Source organism: Vicia villosa, unplaced genomic scaffold (genome assembly GCF_029867415.1).
Source record: "Vicia villosa cultivar HV-30 ecotype Madison, WI unplaced genomic scaffold, Vvil1.0 ctg.000024F_1_1, whole genome shotgun sequence".
Lineage (NCBI taxonomy): Eukaryota > Viridiplantae > Streptophyta > Magnoliopsida > Fabales > Fabaceae > Vicia > Vicia villosa.
The window spans coordinates 2,040,252-2,059,186 of NW_026704956.1; the positions used below are offsets into that span (position 1 = coordinate 2,040,252).

At 34.1% G+C, this 18,935-nt stretch overlaps 1 protein-coding gene across 1 annotated transcript; it reads right to left on the bottom strand.

Annotated features, from left to right (window-relative positions):
* Nucleotides 1-2,790: 2,790 nt before the first annotated feature.
* Nucleotides 2,791-3,911, bottom strand: LOC131622062 (psbQ-like protein 3, chloroplastic). The gene is made up of 2 exons (XM_058893105.1): nt 3,257-3,911; nt 2,791-3,160 (listed from the first exon to the last, which is right to left on the bottom strand). The coding sequence occupies exons 1-2, from the start codon at nt 3,707-3,709 to the stop codon at nt 3,065-3,067; spliced, it is 549 nt and encodes a 182-aa protein (XP_058749088.1). The 5' UTR covers nt 3,710-3,911; the 3' UTR covers nt 2,791-3,064.
* Nucleotides 3,912-18,935: the final 15,024 nt, after the last annotated feature.

The following is an 18,935-nucleotide window of genomic DNA, read 5'->3' on the forward strand; positions in this document are numbered from 1 at the left end:
GGTGTTCGAGTATGAAGATTTAGTTGTCGTTAATCGAGTCGGTTTTTGCTCTGATACGTAGCACTCGGGGGGATGATTTATGATGTTTATGATGTTGTTGTTTAATGTTTTATCTTAGCTGAATAAGATGTTATTGACTCAAAGATAAAGAACTATGATTCTGCCATGTTCTAATGAAAGAAATTGTTCTTTTTGAAAAGTATTACATGTTGAGTATTTATTTGATTGATTAAAGAAAGTTCTATGTATCCACTAAATGCGATGATATGATTTATTGGTAAATGAATATGTGACGCCTCATTTGTTTGTCGATAAATTTTTAAATACTCTGATATTTTCCGCATTATAATTGCCGGGTAGAAATGGGGTGTTACAATTGGTGAGGATAGCTTGTAGACTAGTCCGTTTAGTTATCGCGTCGGTGTCATGCTCTGGTCTTGTAACACTGGGGAACGCTTATTTTAGAGTTATTGATTAAACTCTTATTTTTATTGGTTTTGGATTATGTTCAATTGATTGGTGAACTGGTGGTTTATGTTATTCAGTTTAAAATTTCTTTTCCACTGTGTTGAACATGGTTTACTGAATAATGCGATTTTGTTCCTTGGAAAGGCATGACAAACAATTTAATATTTTATTTCTTTTGAAATTATGACATCCTTGTACATGTTTACTCTGAACTTAAAATTATGGGGGTTTAGAAGGGTGTTACAAATATAGTTTCCAAAGACTTATAAATTTTTAGTTGATATAGTTAAATGTTTAATTATAGTTATTAAAAAGACAATGATTTGATATATGTGCAGTATGGAACATTATTATAGGTATTATCGTAGTTGGATGTACGATAGATTGGAACCAGGAAGACGTGCACTTAAACCCAATTTTATAGTAGGAGTAAATGGGTCTATCACGTGGGTGTTTGCTCAGGAATGTTGTCAAAGAGAAGGAGGAGTAAGGTGTCCTTGTCTTAAATGTGGATGTAGACCTATAATTAGTGACCCATAGGAAGTGATCAGTCATTTGCGTAGAAGTGGTTTCACGAAAAATTATTGTGTTTGGACACTTAATGGTGAAGAACTGCCGAGTAACGTACCAGAGACTAGTAAAACGCATGCTTCAAGTAGTCGACCGCCTATGGAATATGAGGAAAGACTGCCTATGGAATATGAGGAAAACTTTAATCTGATCGGTGACATGGTTGGGGATGCTTTTGGTGTGAACGTGACCTATGATCAACTTGAAGATTTTGATGGGGAAGAGTTGTCGATTGAGGAAGCGCAGAGATTTTATCAATTGTTGAATGAGATGAATACTCTGTTGTTTGAGGGATCGTCCGACTCAAAGTTATCAATGTGTGTGAAATTATTGGCCGCCAAGTCAAATTGGAATGTTCCTGATCAGTGTTTGGAATTCTTTGTAAAAATGATGTTGGACTCAATTGCAACGAAAGGCAACTTGCCTATAACTTTTTATGATGCAAAGAAGTTGGTGTCGAAGTTGGCGCCGACAGATCAGGAGAAGGAAAATGATGATAACATTCCCGACCCAGACTGATCGTAGATTTAATTTTATTTTTATTTTGTTGTTACATTTGATTTTGAATTTTTGTAAGATATTAATTAATTTATAATTACATAATATTTAGTAATATTATTACATTATATTTAGTAATATTTGATTTTTAATTTTAGTTTATTAATTTATAAATTTTAATATATTTAGTTTATTAATTTATATATTTTAATATATTTAATTTATTAATTTAATTTAAATAATTTTAGTATATTTTTAATTAGTTTCAAAATTTAAAAAATAAATTATTAATGACGTGATTTACATGTCACTAGTTAGTAATATATTTAGTTTATTAATGTAAATCACGTCGCAACTTACAATAAATTCATACGCCTGAATATTAATTAGTGACGTGATTTTCACTTCACTAATTAGTGATATGAAAATCACGTCGCAACTAAAGTTGCTTTTTTTGTCCACCATCTAATGCGCCTGCTCTAACTTAAAGTGCCTAAGTATCTGTGTAATATTTTGCGACGTGATTTTCACTTCACTAATTAGTGAAGTGAAAATCACATCACTACTGAGTTGCCACCCACTCTCTTGCGGCGTAATTAAACACGTCGCAAATTTTAGTTTGTGAAATGTTTTTGTTTGTTGTGGCGTGATTTTCATGTCACTAATGAGTTTTTTTTTAGTGCTTCCTCGGAGAGACCTCTATTAGACATCGCAACGGGGTGAGTGGGAATGATTTTTACCTTACCCACACCCAAACCAGAATATATGGTAAATCTCTGTTTCTTGCCCCGATCCCCATTGGAGGAGAAAAATTGAACCCCAAAACAGGTTGGAGCATCCCAACCATGCTTTTATTCCGACTGTCTAATCAATGTTTTTAATAGAAATAATCCATTTTCCCAACATCAAATTACATTACAAATAAAATAAATAAAAATATTCTCTAAAAAAAATCCAAAAAAAAAAAAAAAAAACTTAACTTTGATATGCTGCAAATGCATTATACATTCATCACCAGGCCACCAAATCCATTTCCCATTCATCCTAGTTCCTTTTAGCTGAGGCCACAAAATAATTCCTTCCCTACTTTTGTGCTATATGTATTGTTTTATTCTTGTATTATATTTGTGTTATTATGATATTAGTCTCCCTATTTAGAAAGATAAGACTTGTGTGTTTTTCATATTGCAATATTAATTTCAACAAATGAAATGCACCCAAAAAACTTATATGGAGAATCAATAGACCAGTAAATTTCTCTCATTCTTTACAACCCATCTCAATATATATTTTCATAGTTGCAGAAGAACATTTCAAAAGTTGACTGATATTACATATGTAATACTCTTCCTAGCTGAGGCTGAGTACCATTTTGCTACTACCTAAAACATTTAGACACTCAACATTCTTAACTAACTCTCTATGACCAAATTCATAATCAATGCAACATGATCCTTTTTCTTCATCTAACTCAAATAAACTCATCAAGAATTACTTAATCTCCCATTGATCAAAACACTAGAGACAATTATATTCTGGATAGAATGTCATTCATAGTCACAACAATGTTCTCATAACGCTGCCACACTTCTGGTCCATCTTTATCCCTTGCTGCATAATCTAGCTGCATAATTTTACACCATACAAGAATAAACATCAATTGATAATAACAACACTTTACACAATGCGTGTATTATTTGGTTTATGGTATAGCACTTACTCTTGTAACATTGTTGAAGAGAGTAGAGTACAGCTTCCTCAATTCTGGCCTCTCCTTTCCAGGCTTACTTTGAATTATGGTGTATATATCCTTCTTCAAAAGTGCTGAGCTTCTTCTCAATTCCTTCTGTGCTACTTTCCATGACTCTGACTTTAACAAATCTCCAATTTGTAACAAATCTTGTGCGTGAACTCTCACTACATCTTGTGCCTCTTCAACTGTTTGATCAGGGGCCACAAGTCCAAAATCAAATGCATTTGCATTCTCTGTCCAGAATATACACTCTCCACTAATAATCAACCCCATGTTTCTTCTACTGATTTTCAGTGAAAAATCCTTCTGATTTGAATGTTGGAAATCACAAAGTCTGAATTTTGGAAACAAGTGTGTCAAGTTGGGTTGTAAGGTAAATGTTCTCAACTCCATTGAGTGTATTTGATGATAAGATTGCATAATAGTAATTGGGGGAATATGAAACGACCCAAGAGGAATTGAATGCAAAGTTTGTTAATTTTGGGTGGCAATTTTGAAATGTAGTACATACATAAAAGTAGAGTTGCGGAAGATAAAATGAAAGTGAAGTTGAAGAAAGTAATGAACCTGTTCGTTCTTTCCTTATCTTGTTCAAAGAAGATGACAATTGAATGGTTAACACAAATTTGCATGCCCGGATTTAAAACTTCTGAAATTCGCATGAAAAATCAATATATCTTATTTATATTAGTATATTATAAATAATATAAAAAGAAGTTATTGAAACTCAAGGATTGTGTCTCAATTTTTTTATTAATTAAGAGTTGTCTTGAATTTGATAATAAATAAAATGTGTTTTATTATTAAAATATTTGTACTAATAATAATCAATAGAGTAGTTAGAGGAGTTAAAATACAATATATATGAGTGTATTAATAAAAATTGAATAAATGTGTTTTATTATTAAAATATTTGAGACACAAACATTTTTAAAAAACACATATAGGGACGGTTTGATTTAACTTTAAAAATAAATATTTTTTCTTTGTATTTTCAAAATGATTTTTACAAATTTTTTTTTTAAATATTAAAAAATAAGTTAAATTCATTTTTTATAAATTGAAAAACTAATTTTAATATCGTATAACATAAATATACATTATTAAATATTAAAATATTGTTAAAATCAGAATTTTTTATTAAAAAACAATTTGAAATAGTTTTAAATTTTTTAATTTTTTTAAACTTTAATATTAAAAAAACTATGGTAAAAAAATTTCAAAAATTGCATTTTAAGAATAACTATCTAAATCAATTTTTCATTTAATTTGAAATTTTTTTAAAAAACCTTTGTTAATTTTTAAACGTAATACAAAAATCATTTTTAAAAATAGGGTTAAATATACAAAAAAATCCTTATAGTGTTAGTGAGTTTTGATTTTAACCCATGTAAAAAAAATTGAATTCCCCCTTGTAATATTAACATTCCATGTCTTTAGCCCCTCTAGTGACAAAGTGGTTTGGAATCTTCAAATTTGCTTAGTAGGGGGGATTTTCTTTTACTATTTATTTATTTTTTTAAAATTCATATGGAACTTTTTTGTTAATCTAAAAAAAAAATTATAAAAAAATTTATTACTGTTTTTATTATATTGGGATAAATCAAAATTCGCTAATATTACAGTGGTAAAATATTTTTTTTTTTGTTTTGGATATAAAAATAATTATTTATTTGAATTTTTTAATCAAATTATTTTTTAGGATATAAAATATTATCCTTGTTTTGAATTTTTGCGTTTGCACTGCCTGTTGCCACTCTCTATTCTTGGCTATCTTATTTAGCCCCCTAATATTCCAAGAAATTATCATTTATTCAGTAAGGGGTCTTTTGAAGGGTCATCCCAAATCCCCAAGGAGCCAAATTCATTAAGGACATAGAGCTGTAAATTAATTAAGGGATTCTGTAATTTCGTCTAAATGTCTGCTATGTACTACAACGAGATGTGACACAGGAGCTGTGTGAAACGATCACCATCAAGGACATTGGGGGAATGAAAATTCAGCAAAAAGTGGAGTTTGAATGAAGGCCTCAATATTGTGATAAATGTCAAAAGGTAGGTCATAAGTGCCATAAAGAGAAGAAGTAACCTATCAAGGAATGAAAGCTGAAATAGATGAACACACAACATACATAAGCAGCTGAGAACAAACAAAGAAGCATAGAGAATGAAACTCTAGATGATGCAAGAAAATGGACTACAGTTAACAAGGGACTGAGAGACACAAGCAAGCAAATTATGGAAGGAGGACCAAGTAACCAGTTAACATGTTCTAATGGATTTAGCTTCTTAGGGGTTTGGGATGACCCTTCAAAGGATTCCTTACTGAATAAATGATAACTTCATGGAATATTAGGGAGCTAAATAAGACTGCCAAGAATAGAGAGTGGCACCAGGCAGTGCAAACACATAAATTCAAAACAAGGACAATATTTTATATCCAGAAATATAATTTAATTAAAAAATTCAAATAAATAATTATTTTTATATCCAAAAATATAATTTAATTAAAAAAATTAAATAAGTAATTATTTTTTATCCAAAAAAAGTATTTTACCTTGTAACACCCTGAATTCTAAATTAAGAATTTATTTAATTAATTTAGCATGAATATATAAGTCATTGTGAAGTATTCGATATTTATGATGTTTTGGTGTTTTTATGTCAGTCCCTATGATGTTTCATGATGTTTTGATGAATATGATGGTTATGTGATGTTTATGTGAGTTATTGTGAAGCATTTGATATAAGTGATGTTTTAGTGATTTTTGGTGAAGTATTTGACTTATGTGATGTTTTGATGTTTCATGTGATGTTGTGGTGATTTGTGTGATGCTTAGGTGTATTGAGGGATTTTGAAGTATTTTAGAATAATTTATAATAATTAGAATAATAAGTGGAATTATTTTAATTAGTAAAATAGAATAATATTGGTGTTAGAAATGATAAGGGCGAATTACTAAATTGTAAGAGGTTAAGTGAGGGAAAAAAGAGGAAATCCATATTAGGGGTCCTACAAGTAAAAAGAGAAAAGAGGGAAGAGGGGTTCATTCTGTACGATCGTAGAAATTGGAAGATAAGAGAAGAGGTTACGGCACAGAGAAAGAAAAAGAGAAACTGATAGAACGCGAGAGAGAAGAATCAATTGATGAAAATCTAAGGTAAGGGGAGTTTTATCATTGTTATTATAATTGATTTAAGGTTTAGATAGTTGTGGGTTTGTGTGGATTTTTTATTTTTGATGATAATCATTTTGAATGTGAATGAATCGATGTAATTGATGTTATGGAATGCATAGAAATATTGGGTAAGATGCGTCCTGATGATTGGTAATGAGAAACCTATTTTTGGGGTTGAAATTGGGATTTTGAAGGGATTTAGGTTGCTGAAACGCAGTTTTTTTGAAATCTCTACACTGGTAATCGATTACCAAATATTGGTAACCGATTACTAGAATGTGTATTTATGGCATAGGTTTTGTGGTAATCGATTATCACATATTGGTAATCGATTACAAGCTTTTAAAATCACTATTTTTGAAATTTCGAGGGTGGTAATCGATTACCACATATGAGTAATCGATTATTAGACTGTGACAGGAAATATTTTACTTCGACAATTCATAACTTTCAAACCATAATTCCGTTTTGGTCCCCGTTCGAAGCGTTAGAAAGCTAACGCGATATTCTTTTCAATAAAAGTTGTTTCAGGTTCTGGAAATATATTTAATTGGTGTGTAATGAGTTGTTGTGGCTTCGGTGTATTACGTCGGTGTTTGTAGTTTTGTTAAAACTTTTAAAAATAATAACTTTTGATTTGGGTGTCCGTTTGACGCGCCGTTTGAACCTACAGAAAGCTAAAAACATTTTTCATAATGTGCAAATAATTTGGAATACAGTGAATGATTATTTGGTGGAGTCTTATGCCTTTTGTATGGAATTAACCTTGTACGTTCATATTGCGTTGTGCTATGAAGTGTTGGACGTCAATATGATGATATTATATTGTATTATGATGTGTTTAATGTTATACAAAGTGTTTGATGCTGTTACGATATAATACGAGGTATTGTGTAGTATGTGATGATGTTATGGTGAGTATATGAATGATGATGCGTTTTGACTAGTCGTGGTCATGTTTTCTTGTGTTGTTGCGCATCATGCATTCATAGCATATGTGACATAACTTTTGTCCAGTGATGTTTATAGGATGGTGGTCCAGTGATTTTTATAGGACATTGGTCCAGTGATGGCTCAATCCCATAGTGTGGATTGAGTGTATTTTGTGAAGTGCTCTGGTTCCAAGCGGGAATCGATCCTATTGGTGGGGATCTTTATAGGAAGATGACTAAGTCATCAGTGAAGTTTTGGGTACCACATGCATGAGTCTATGTTGATACATTTCATCCTATGTGACATTGCATATTTGATGATATAAGTGATGGATTGATGAAGTTGTGATTTAAATGATGTTGTATTTGCATTGTGAAGTGAATGTTGTTCATTTATGATGTACGATCTAATACTATAATGATGAGGTAATTGAGATGATATTAATATGATATGGGATATATGATGCTATGTGAATTACATGGATACTAATGTATCTACTATATTTATTCCTTACATCTTCTATAATGATTATGATTTACTCACCCTTTCTGCTTGGAAATGTTGCCTCGAAACGTGGGTAAGTTGCAAGTGATCAAGATTAGTGCATGAAGCTTAGAGGATAGATCCATAGTGTGTTTATTTACTTTTCGTAGAATAAAGGGAGTCTTGCTCTGATATGTAATATCGGAGTTGGGATCGATTGATTACAACCTTATGTTCCTTTGTTATTATGAGATTTTGTATTATTTTCATGGCTTTTATTTTGTTTTTGAATCATGAAGTTATAACATGAACTATGATGATTTTGTTGAAGTTTGAACTACCTTTCATGGTATTTGAAATATTTTATAAAGAAGTTTTGAGACTCATTTATTCCGCTGCGAAGTTTGAAATAGTCTAATTAGAAATGCCAAAGATGCTATTTATGTTTTCAAGTGTTTTTTCAACCTGTGTTACGGAGCAGGATTGTTTGTTTATGATGTTCTATGAAGATGTGACACCCTTGTGTTTTAAATGGTTTTATTTTTTGTAAAAATATATGCGAAAATATATGAGGGTTAGAAGGGTGTTACATGCCCCCTTATAATGTTAGCGAATTTTGATTTATCCCCCTCATAATAAAAACAGTAAAAAAATTATAAAAAATTTTCAAAAAAACAATTTTTTTTTTAAATTCCACGTGAATTTAAAAAATAATTAAAAGAAAATACTATGTAGGCAGCTAGAGAGAATCTTTCAAAAAAACAATTTTTTTTTTAAAATTCCACGTGAATTTAAAAAATAATTAAAAGAAAATACTATGTAGGCAGCTAGAGAGAATCTTTGCTGCAATGTGGCAATCAATGGTGTACTTGAAGGAATCTGTAAATTAGAAGGGAAATTACAAAAAAAAAACTTTATCAGGGGCTAAATTCAAATCTCGCTAATATTACAGAAGGTGTTGTATATTTAACACTAAAAAATTGAAACAAACAGACCCATGGTGGACAAAGTAAAATGCCAAGACATTTTACCCATTTTTTTTTCATTCATTGAGTATGAATTTTGTAGATAAATTTACTTAGAATGCATAAAAGATAAATTTACTTAGAATACATAAAAAAATAATATACATGAATTTGGTATATTAGAGGAATTCAAGATGACATTTTTTTTCAAAAAAATAAAAAATAAAGTTATTTATCGTTGAGGCATGAACTATTGAGGATAGAAGAAATTGAGAAAATGCATTCTTATGAATGACCAACGTATTTTTTTATTCTCATTAAAAAACACAAGTGTTTTTTTTTACTAAAGGGAGGGCCAAAGTGCAAAAGAAAAAATTACATGAAACTTTGGAGCTACAAGTGTTTTTGTAAGGAAAACAACTCATTTGGTCTTCAGAATCAATGGTTAATGATCTCATAACACCCTTTTGAATATTTTCTCTAAGAAGGTGGCAATTTGTTTTCAAATGTTTATTTTTCATAAAACAATGGATTAGATGTTATGTGTATGATATTTTAGTTGTCGCAATACATAGCAACAGGTGGTTTGAAACAAGTAACACAGAGGTCTTGAAGCATGTATAACAACCATGGCAATTCACACGTGTCAATGAGAAAAGAACTATACTAAGCCCATGAAATGAATGATGATCCAAAAAAGCAGTACCCTATAATTTATCTCTTAGAATCCTTGCATCAGTGCCAAGATCAGTATTTTAAAAACTGGACCGAACCGGTTGGATCGAGAATTGAATGGGATATTGGTCTGGTCTGATTGCTGAACTAAGTATGTTATTGAACCGGTGAGAATTGGCCAAAATTGGTTAATCGGTAGTTTTAAAAAATCGGCGGTTCAAATATATGTCTTTTCGCACAAAACGACGTTGTTTTCATGATTTTTTAAAAAGAAAACTAAAATTAAAATATAATTAGATTTTATTCAAACCTTATTTGGAACAATTTTTTCCCTGATTGCAATTAGACCTGATTTAAAATTTATTTAAATTTTATATTTTGTATTATTTTGTTGTGAGTGATGATTATATTTAAATTTGAATGTAAAGAATAAACATGTGAAATTATGATATTTTAAAATTTTATAGGTGTTGTGATACTTTTTAGAGACTGAGTCGTCCGGTTCGACCGATTTAATATATAAAGTATTGCAATATAGTCTAGTTTATTCAATCGAGTTATCCGATTTAATCTGATTTAGTCATGTGGTTCGATCAGTGACCTAGTGGTTCAACCAATGAACCAGTGACCCAATACCCTCACCAATTTGATAATCAGTCCGATTTTTAAAACACTGCCAAGATGTGTAGGAAAATCTTATGATTTGCATTTAGTTTTTTTTTTTTTTTGGAAGATAGTCCTTTTTATGAATTATAGGGTATGATAGTGGGAGCGTGAAGGATTTGACTTAGTTACTGAGTAGCAAAAGTCATATTGTGTTCTAATATAACAACTTTCCTACCAATCTTCTATATGCAAATATATCATTGAAATGTTTGCCTCCTTTTTTTATGTAGCTTAATTGATGGATTTATAGGAGTTGAAATTGTTTTGGAGCCTAAGAAACCAGATTTTGCAATTAAGTCTAATCAATATTTCCTTTATGAAATTGAGATACTTACCTTTGAGAGTGTGCAACTTCTAAATCAGTGAAATATTTTGGCCTGCCTAAATCCATGATTTTAAAATTTGTATGAAGAATTCCTTTGATTTTATCAAAACTTAATAAAGAATGTTCATGTTAGAACCACATCATCAACATATACTGAAAGATGCAAGTGCTAACAAGGCTCTAATAGTAGTCAATTTTTCCAGAGATAGAGTATTAAAAAATATAAACCTTCTATTTGACAATATCCCTTTGCAACCAACCTAGTCTTATTTATGTCAATGGAACCAACATCATTGTGTTTGATCTTATACACCCATTTTTTAATGGTTTTACATAGGTTGTATGTCAACACAAGTTCATGTACCATTCTTATCCAATGCTTCAAATTCATATTTCATGGCCAATTGCTAATCCTCATTTAGCTTAGATTCGAAGTGGATGGTTGATTTAGTGCAATGTTTGATAGATGTGGAAAACATTCTACGAGGAGTAGAATTTTTTAAAAAGAATGGGAATAAGATATTGTATACAAAATACCTGAAAAGGAACAACCTGCATTGTAACATCCTGACTTGGTAAATAAATCGAGATTCAAATATTTTGTTATTATGAGGATAAGGGTAAAATGATAATTTTAGAAATTTTCTTTATAGATCTCCCAACCTTCTAGCCCACCTCTGGTGAAAAACCCAAACTACCTCTGACTTCGGAAATGCATCTCCGAAATGCAAGAAAAATGTGTTTTCGGAGATGCATCTCCGAAAGCGCATTTTTTTTTTGAAAAAATTGTCTTATTTCGGAAGTTAATTTCCGAAAATAGCATTTCGGAAGTTCATTTCCGAAATACTGGGCGTTTTGCAGATTAAGCAAAACAGCCCCCCTCCCCCATTCATTTACCCTAATCTTCTTCCAAACTCATCCTCTTTCAAAATTTCTGCAACAAGCAAGTGTGAAGTCAAATAGATTGCCAAAGTCTTCTTCCAATCTCAACCTAAATAATCTCAAACACTAATTGGTAAGTTTATCATTTTATTTCAATTTTTAGATCCATTATTCATTACTCTATTAGGGTGTTTAGAAATTGAAAAAATCACATTAAGATAGGTTGGTACTGATATTAGTTTGTTTAGTAGGCATAAAAGTAGTTTTGATTTAGGATTTTGGGGTCTGCTATTGGAGGTTGCAGAGAACTTCTGCGCAGGGGTGTTTCGGAAGTTCATTTCCGAAAACACCTCCATTCCCAGTTTCGGAAATGAACTTCCGAAGTGTATCAGAATTTCAATTTTTTTTAGTTTTTTCTGTTGTCTCGCATATTAATCGATTTCAATTGTTTTCAGGAACATGTCAGGCAACCAACCAGCACGCATCAGACAGGGTAGAGAGACCCAGACTGCGTCGGCTAGACGCGAGCGGGCGGCGGCGCAGTTGGCGTCGACACAGGGACGGGGGCAGGGCCGGGGACGACGTGTGCGAGTTCCCGTGGAGATGGACGAGGGTACCTCTACATCTGGATCGAGGAGTCGGCTGGCTCGGGTATCTTCTTCCCGCCAGCGAGAAGAGGAGGAGGAGGAGGAGGAGGAGGAGGTGGCAGTGCCATACCACGAGGAGGAGGGGGTACCGGATGTTGACCCTCCACTCGGGGAGGAGGATGAGCAGGAGGGCAGCTACCCGGGAGGGCCCATTGACACTTCAGTGCTGATATCCTACCGCGATCACGTCGCTCGGCGGATCTGGGAGGGAGAGGTATTTTTTATAATTTTCCCGACTATATTATTTAACCGTTTATAATTTAGACGTTTATTCAATATTTTATTAACCGTCTATTTAACATACTTTTTTATTTGTTTTTTTGTAACAGGAGAGAGAGCCGTTGAAAATGGTGAACCATGCCCGAAACATTTTCAGTCTGTTTAAACCGACTGCCGAGTGGTTTAACGACGCTGTGAGAGGTTCAGGTCTCAGTGGGCTCTGCATGACGGGGTACACCACCATCAGCCACGGCATGCATGGGGCTTTTGTGGAGCGGTGGCACAAGGAGACGTCTTCTTTCCACTTGCCGGTTGGGGAGATGACGATCACCTTGCATGATGTGCAGTGTCTTCTCCACCTGCCGATCAGGGGGGCACTGTTGACCCACTCCCGGATCCAGAGGGTCGTAGCCACTGAGTGGATGGCGCTCTATTTGGGTATGGAGCCCGAAGTTGCTGACTTTGAGTGCGCCACGACATCTGGGCCTCATATCCGGTTCACCACACTGAGCCGCTATTTCGAGTAACACCTGGACGCGGCGGCCGATGCCGAGGAGGCGGGTGACGACCTATTTACACAGTATCACCGTGGCTGCGCTCTCCGGTGCTGGTACATGCATGTGGTAGGCGCTGCAGTCTTTGTGGACAAGAGTGCAAGGTACGTCGACGTGACCTACCTCCGCTACTTCATGGACCTGACTACCGTTTACCAGTGGAACTGGGGGGCAGCTACTCTGGCATATCTATACCAGAAGCTGAATGAGGCTTCCAACTAGAGGACGAGGCAGTTGACCGGATCCTGCACACTACTTACGGTACGTTTCATTTTAATTGTTTCGTATTTATTTATGTTTCGTATTTACTTATGTTTCGTATTTATTTATGTTTCGTATTTATTTATGTTTCGTATTTACTTACGGTACGTTACATTATCGTGTTTGTGTTTCAGAGATGGATCATCTCCTACTTCTCCCGCATCCACGGCTTCCACATCGATCCTGCGTACATTGACGCCATGCCCAGGGCCGCCAGATACGTTCTCCAGAGGGGGGACAATGCGGTGGGACCATACCGTGGGTACTTGGACCGCACGATGCACGATGACGTCACCTGGAGGCCGTTCAACAACTACACTCAGATTGTCCCATTTGACGGCATATCTCTATATTTTGGCTGGTTGGCATGCGGGACTACCATCATGGTCCGGTATCTCCCTGAGCGGTGCATGCGGCAGTTCGGATTTGTGCAGATGATACCCAGGTCACCCTTTGAGGCTGCTCCCGACACAGTGACCAGAGTGCAGCTCACTGCTATGTTTGAGGAAACTGGGGGTAAACTGGGGTTTTCGCTGGGGGTGACCCCCATAAGGAGGTGGGTAAAGAAAAAACCTAATTTTACTATGAGAGGATCTTAATAAAGATATATAATAAAGATACATAATAAAGATATAACAGGAGTAAAATAGTACAAGATACATAATAAAGATAGTGATCAACACATGAAGTGAACTAAAATCCCATCGAAGAAAATATGTGAGAGAAAAAACAAAAATAATACAAGACAAACATAGCCTAAAAAACCAGAGTTACCACAAATAAACAGGCTAGAACCTATGAAAAACAAATTAGAGCAGAAACCTCCACATGAAGCTTAGAACTACACTAAAAAAAGACACACTTGAACCGATATTGGTGCGGGAAAAGGATAGAGCCTGCTAACCAATTAGATAAAGAACAAGCACATCCCGACGACTTACTAAGAAACCATTTACAGGCAAGCGAGATACTGTTATATCTCAAGGCCTCCTCGTCAATTATTATTGGATTTTCATAAAGTCCACACCATTTAATGCCAAATAATGATAAGACTACCTTTAGTCCTAGCCAAATCCTCTAAGGAGGAAAAATGTCAAAAAGAGAAAGAATATGTCTTGGTAAGACTACAATCCTTCCCTGCCATCAAAAAATCATATACCACAAGTTTGTAGAGATATAACATGTGACAAACAAGTGGAAAATTGACTCTAAAGACCCAACAAATAACCAATAAAAAATACTATCATGATCTGGAATAACCCATATAATATAGTAGACAAAGACGACAATGTAGATATTATTCTCCCCCAATGACCAACACCAAATCACTATCCAGCGAGAGAGTAACACTCTTAATAGTCAGGATAAGGTCATCCACCTAAGCTTGCTCATAGTCAAATAGAGGTCCCGTCCATAGAAAACTCAGACCATTATCTCATCTTCCTAAATACCAATATAATCCACCTTACTCCTTTTGTTCTAAGAGACCGAGAAAAGTCTATTAAAAGTAACTCTAAGAGGGATGGGTCCCACCCAAAGGTCGTCCTAAAAAAGATGGAACATACACAATCCCATTCCCCGCCTCAGATCATCCACAAACCAATTCGAGAAGAATACTGAAGTCTAGTCACCCTACTTCATTTGAAGGAGGTGAGAGTATGAATCCCATATTTAGAAATCAAAATATCCCTCTAAAGGCTGGTGGTCTCAAAAATCAAATGCCACCTTCATTTGCCTATGAGATCTAGATTTACTTAGTGAAGGTCACAAACTTCATGCCCATCGTTCTTCTTAGGTTTATACACATATGTCCAACAAACACGGGGAATCTTATCATTGTCATCAACCTCATTCCACATGACCTCCTCTGAAGCTTAGCTGGAATTTATAGAAAGGAAAAAAAATAGGAATATCATTCATAATAGAATTATGGAGGTTCACCCTACATCCCAAACTAACAAATCAATATTTCCAAGATACCAAACATCTAGACAATGTAGAGACAACATATTCCCTAGTTCCCTCTAAACGGGGATTAGCCCTAACCGAAATACCAAGATACTTAAAAGGGGGGACTGATGGTAGAAATTCATGAAATCACTAGTTGAATTTAGAAAAGAAGAGCCCTCATTAATACCAATAAGGCAGCTTTTGAAGAAATTAACCCGGAACCCAGAAGTTACCTAAATTGTAGCAACCCAACAAAATATGTGTCTTGAATCACATAATATTAATGTGTTATACTTGGTATGAAACATAATATAATAGTAAGATTACATCAGGACAATAAGTCATGCATCCAATATAAGGTATGCCAAAACGGTACAGACAAAAGGAAACGAACGTCATAACAAAATACAGCAGAAACACGTCCAAATGCTAAAGTGAAAACTCCTAGCAAGAGTGATCTAGTCTCATTTCCTTTAGCTTTAACAACTGATTGATCACTTGTAAATCATTAAAACAAAAGGGTGAGAAACAACTATCTTAGTAGAATTCTCCTATCTTAAGATTCCTCTTAGATATAAAGGGTATAAGCAACTAATTATGACTATAGTGAATTAATCCTTACGGCAGCCACTGATCTATGGGTACAAGGGAACAATCCCATGTACATGAGAGATTTCTATACGACTACCATCTATTACGCTCAATGTATATCATGCTACTACGAAAAAGGGATACCACAACGGTTGGAAAAGGGATATCATAACGGCTGACCAACAGTTGTGAGGTAAGGGTGGTTGTATGTATGATGCTTTCCATCACAGTCGCGCGACCGTGATTATATGTCAAGAATCACTAACTATCACAATGGTTACTTCAAACAACCATTGTGATATATTTAAAGAAAACTTTTAAAAACTGATGTTTTAAACCACTGTTGTGATATATACACTGAATTCATTATAAATCATGTGGAATGCTTATTTCGCCAATGCTCATTAAACATATACTCCCTCTGTCTCATAATAAGTGTCTCATTTGCATTTTTTCTATGTCTCAAAATGAATGTCTCTTTAGAATATCAATGCAACTTTTATTTTTTTTCCCTACCATACCCCTATTTATTAACTTTCACGTTTTCCAACTACTCCACTACCTATAATAAATAAGGATATTTTAGTAAAAGATACTAATTGTATCATTAAAATCAATGCATCTAATCATTTTCTTAAGAACATCGCAAAATTCAAATAAGACACTTATTATGAGACGGAGGGAGTAACATTTCAGTCTAATCTAGAACATTATAATATGACAAATTAAGTTATATTAGAAGAAAAAGTTACACGTTCAATGCTAAACAAGAATTCATCATCTCCTTATTATTAATAAGGATATTTTAACTCATCTAACTATTTCATTAACTATTATTATTAATAAGAATATTTTAATTATTTTATTTTATTTTATTATTTAAATCAACAAAATTAACTATGTATGCAAATTTTTAAGTGACACTTAAAGTGAGAGGAATGAATAATTTTTCCAAACTAAAAGAAACGGGAAATGATTCTCTCTCATAAAATTTTCGGAGAAAAGAGAGTGATGAACATCATAACCTTTAAAAAAGTTATATTTTTATATGATTTTATTTTTAAATATGACATTTAGATTTCATGAGACATTATATATCGAAGAGGACCCGCTCCAAAAACAAACACCTTATTATTTGTCACCGAAGTAATTTAACTAACATAATCCCTCTATAATTAATTTAAAATACATATAGTAAGAACTAAAATAGTCAACGATCAAAAGTGAAATACAAGTTTCATTAATCACGCCTTTGACTCATGAACATCATGATTCACTTAAAATCCTATAGCAGCTCCACTCATTAGAAATCAATAAAGAAATTGATTAACTTGCATGTTTCCTTAATACCAAAATAATCTCGCAATGTCTCCCATAAACAAGACCTTTAATTTGAATAAATCGATGGAAACAAATAAAAGTACAAAACCTCAATTATAGTACTTGTTAATGTCATAGGAACAACATCAAAACAAAAGACCATATTAATTTTTAAGCCAACAAAATTGTGTTAATCATGTCTCACATATGCTCGACAACTTTCATCAAAGCCATGCTTGATGTTATAATGTTCTCACATAATGGCGGCTTAATTTGAATTTAAATCAACACTAAGACAAGACTCACTGTTACATGCACACCTATAAGAGATTTTCAATAAGGTCACTCTTATAAGGAAAAGAACTACTTTCATGTTATTAAGAACTTAGTCAAGTGCAATTAGTTTTCTAAATTTCATACAAAACTCAATTCAACTTTTAAATGTTTTTATATTACATGAATGATATTCGTATAAAAAATCATAAAAATTGGATATGTGTAACGATAGGATCTTTTAATCAATATTTTATAATATATACATTGATTTGCGAAAAATGTACCTCAAAATCTTTAGTGATGAAGAGAAGAAAAACATGTTTTAAGACTCTTACAAATTAAAACTGTGAAAAGTTACACGGAAGTCGACAGAGGGATTAGACCAGAGGTTTGGCGGGTGCAGTCGAAAGGGAGGCGGAGCCGTGGAATGAAACTTCAGTGAGTCGGGCATGAGTCGCAGTGGTCGGAGGTTCGGCACATAATTGTCACTAAGGTCATCGGTCTGACAACTGCGAAAGGACAGACGACATGTTGTGGCGAGGAAACTCTTGTTGAAACTACTGTTTTTTAGCACTTCAGTTGGCGTAACCGGTTACGTTGTTTGATGCGAGAAATCAGAAGATTCTGATCAGTCGAGATGTTATTTTTGAAGAAAATAGCAGCAGCAACAACAGTGTAACCGGTTACGCCCAGCCAGTACAAACTGGCGTAACCGGTTACGAACAGGAAAAACAGAACAGGATTTATGCAAAACACAGTGTAACCGGTTACGGCCAGCCAGTGCATTCTGGCGTAACCGGTTACGAGCAGAACAGAGCCCCAACAACACTGTTTTTTAATGATCCTATCACTCCCGAAACTGTTCCGCAGCCCCCGAATGATGTTCAAACTGAGGAAAATCGTAGAAGATCAACAAGACAAAGGGTATTTCCTTTGAGACTCCAAGAATGTGAGAGATTCCAAGATAACGAAGTCAATAATGAAGGTGATTTCGTCCATTTTACGCTTATGGCCGAATCCGGACCGGTGAACACGGAGGAGGCTCTAAGCGATCCAAAATGGATTTGTGCAATGAAAGAGGAATCAATTGAGAAGAATGGCACTTAGGAGTTGGTTGATTTAACTCATGGTAAGAAACCGATTGATGTGCGTTGGGTCTATAAAGTGAAAGCAAACCCAAAAGGTGAGATAATCAAGTATAAGGCTCGATTGATAGCGAAAGGGTTCTTGCAACGTGAAGGAATAGACTTTGAGGAGGTGTTTGCACTTGTGGCTAGGCTTGATACCATCCGTTTAGTTGTTGATATTGCGAACAACAACAATTGGAGCATTTATCAAATGGACGTCAAATCTGCGTTTTTTAATGGTCCACTTGATGAGGAGGTTTATGTTGGGCAGCCCCCCGGATTTGTAGTGAAGAATCAAGAGATGCGATACTACAAGTTGCATAAAGCTTTATATGGTTTGAAACAAGCTCCAAGAGCTTGGAACAAACTCATAGATGGCTTTCTTGTTGATATTGGTTTCAAGCGGTGTGTGTCCGAATATGGCGTGTATGTGAGATCAGATGATAATGATGGTGTGATAATTCTTTGCTTATATGTGGATGATCTCTTGATTACCGGCAGCTGTGAGAAGAGTATCTCAAGGTTCAAGAAGGAAATCATGAATGAGTTTGAGATGACGGACCTTGGGATCATGAGATACTTTCTTGGCATAG

Excerpts from the sequence above, each read along its gene's own strand:
- LOC131622062 (XM_058893105.1), bottom strand. The coding sequence starts at position 3,709 with ATGCAATCTTATCATCAAATACACTCAATGGAGTTGAGAACATTTACC. Across the intron at positions 3,161-3,256 it reads TCTTCAACAATGTTACAAGA|CTAGATTATGCAGCAAGGGA; the intron begins GTAAGTGCTATA and ends AAAATTATGCAG.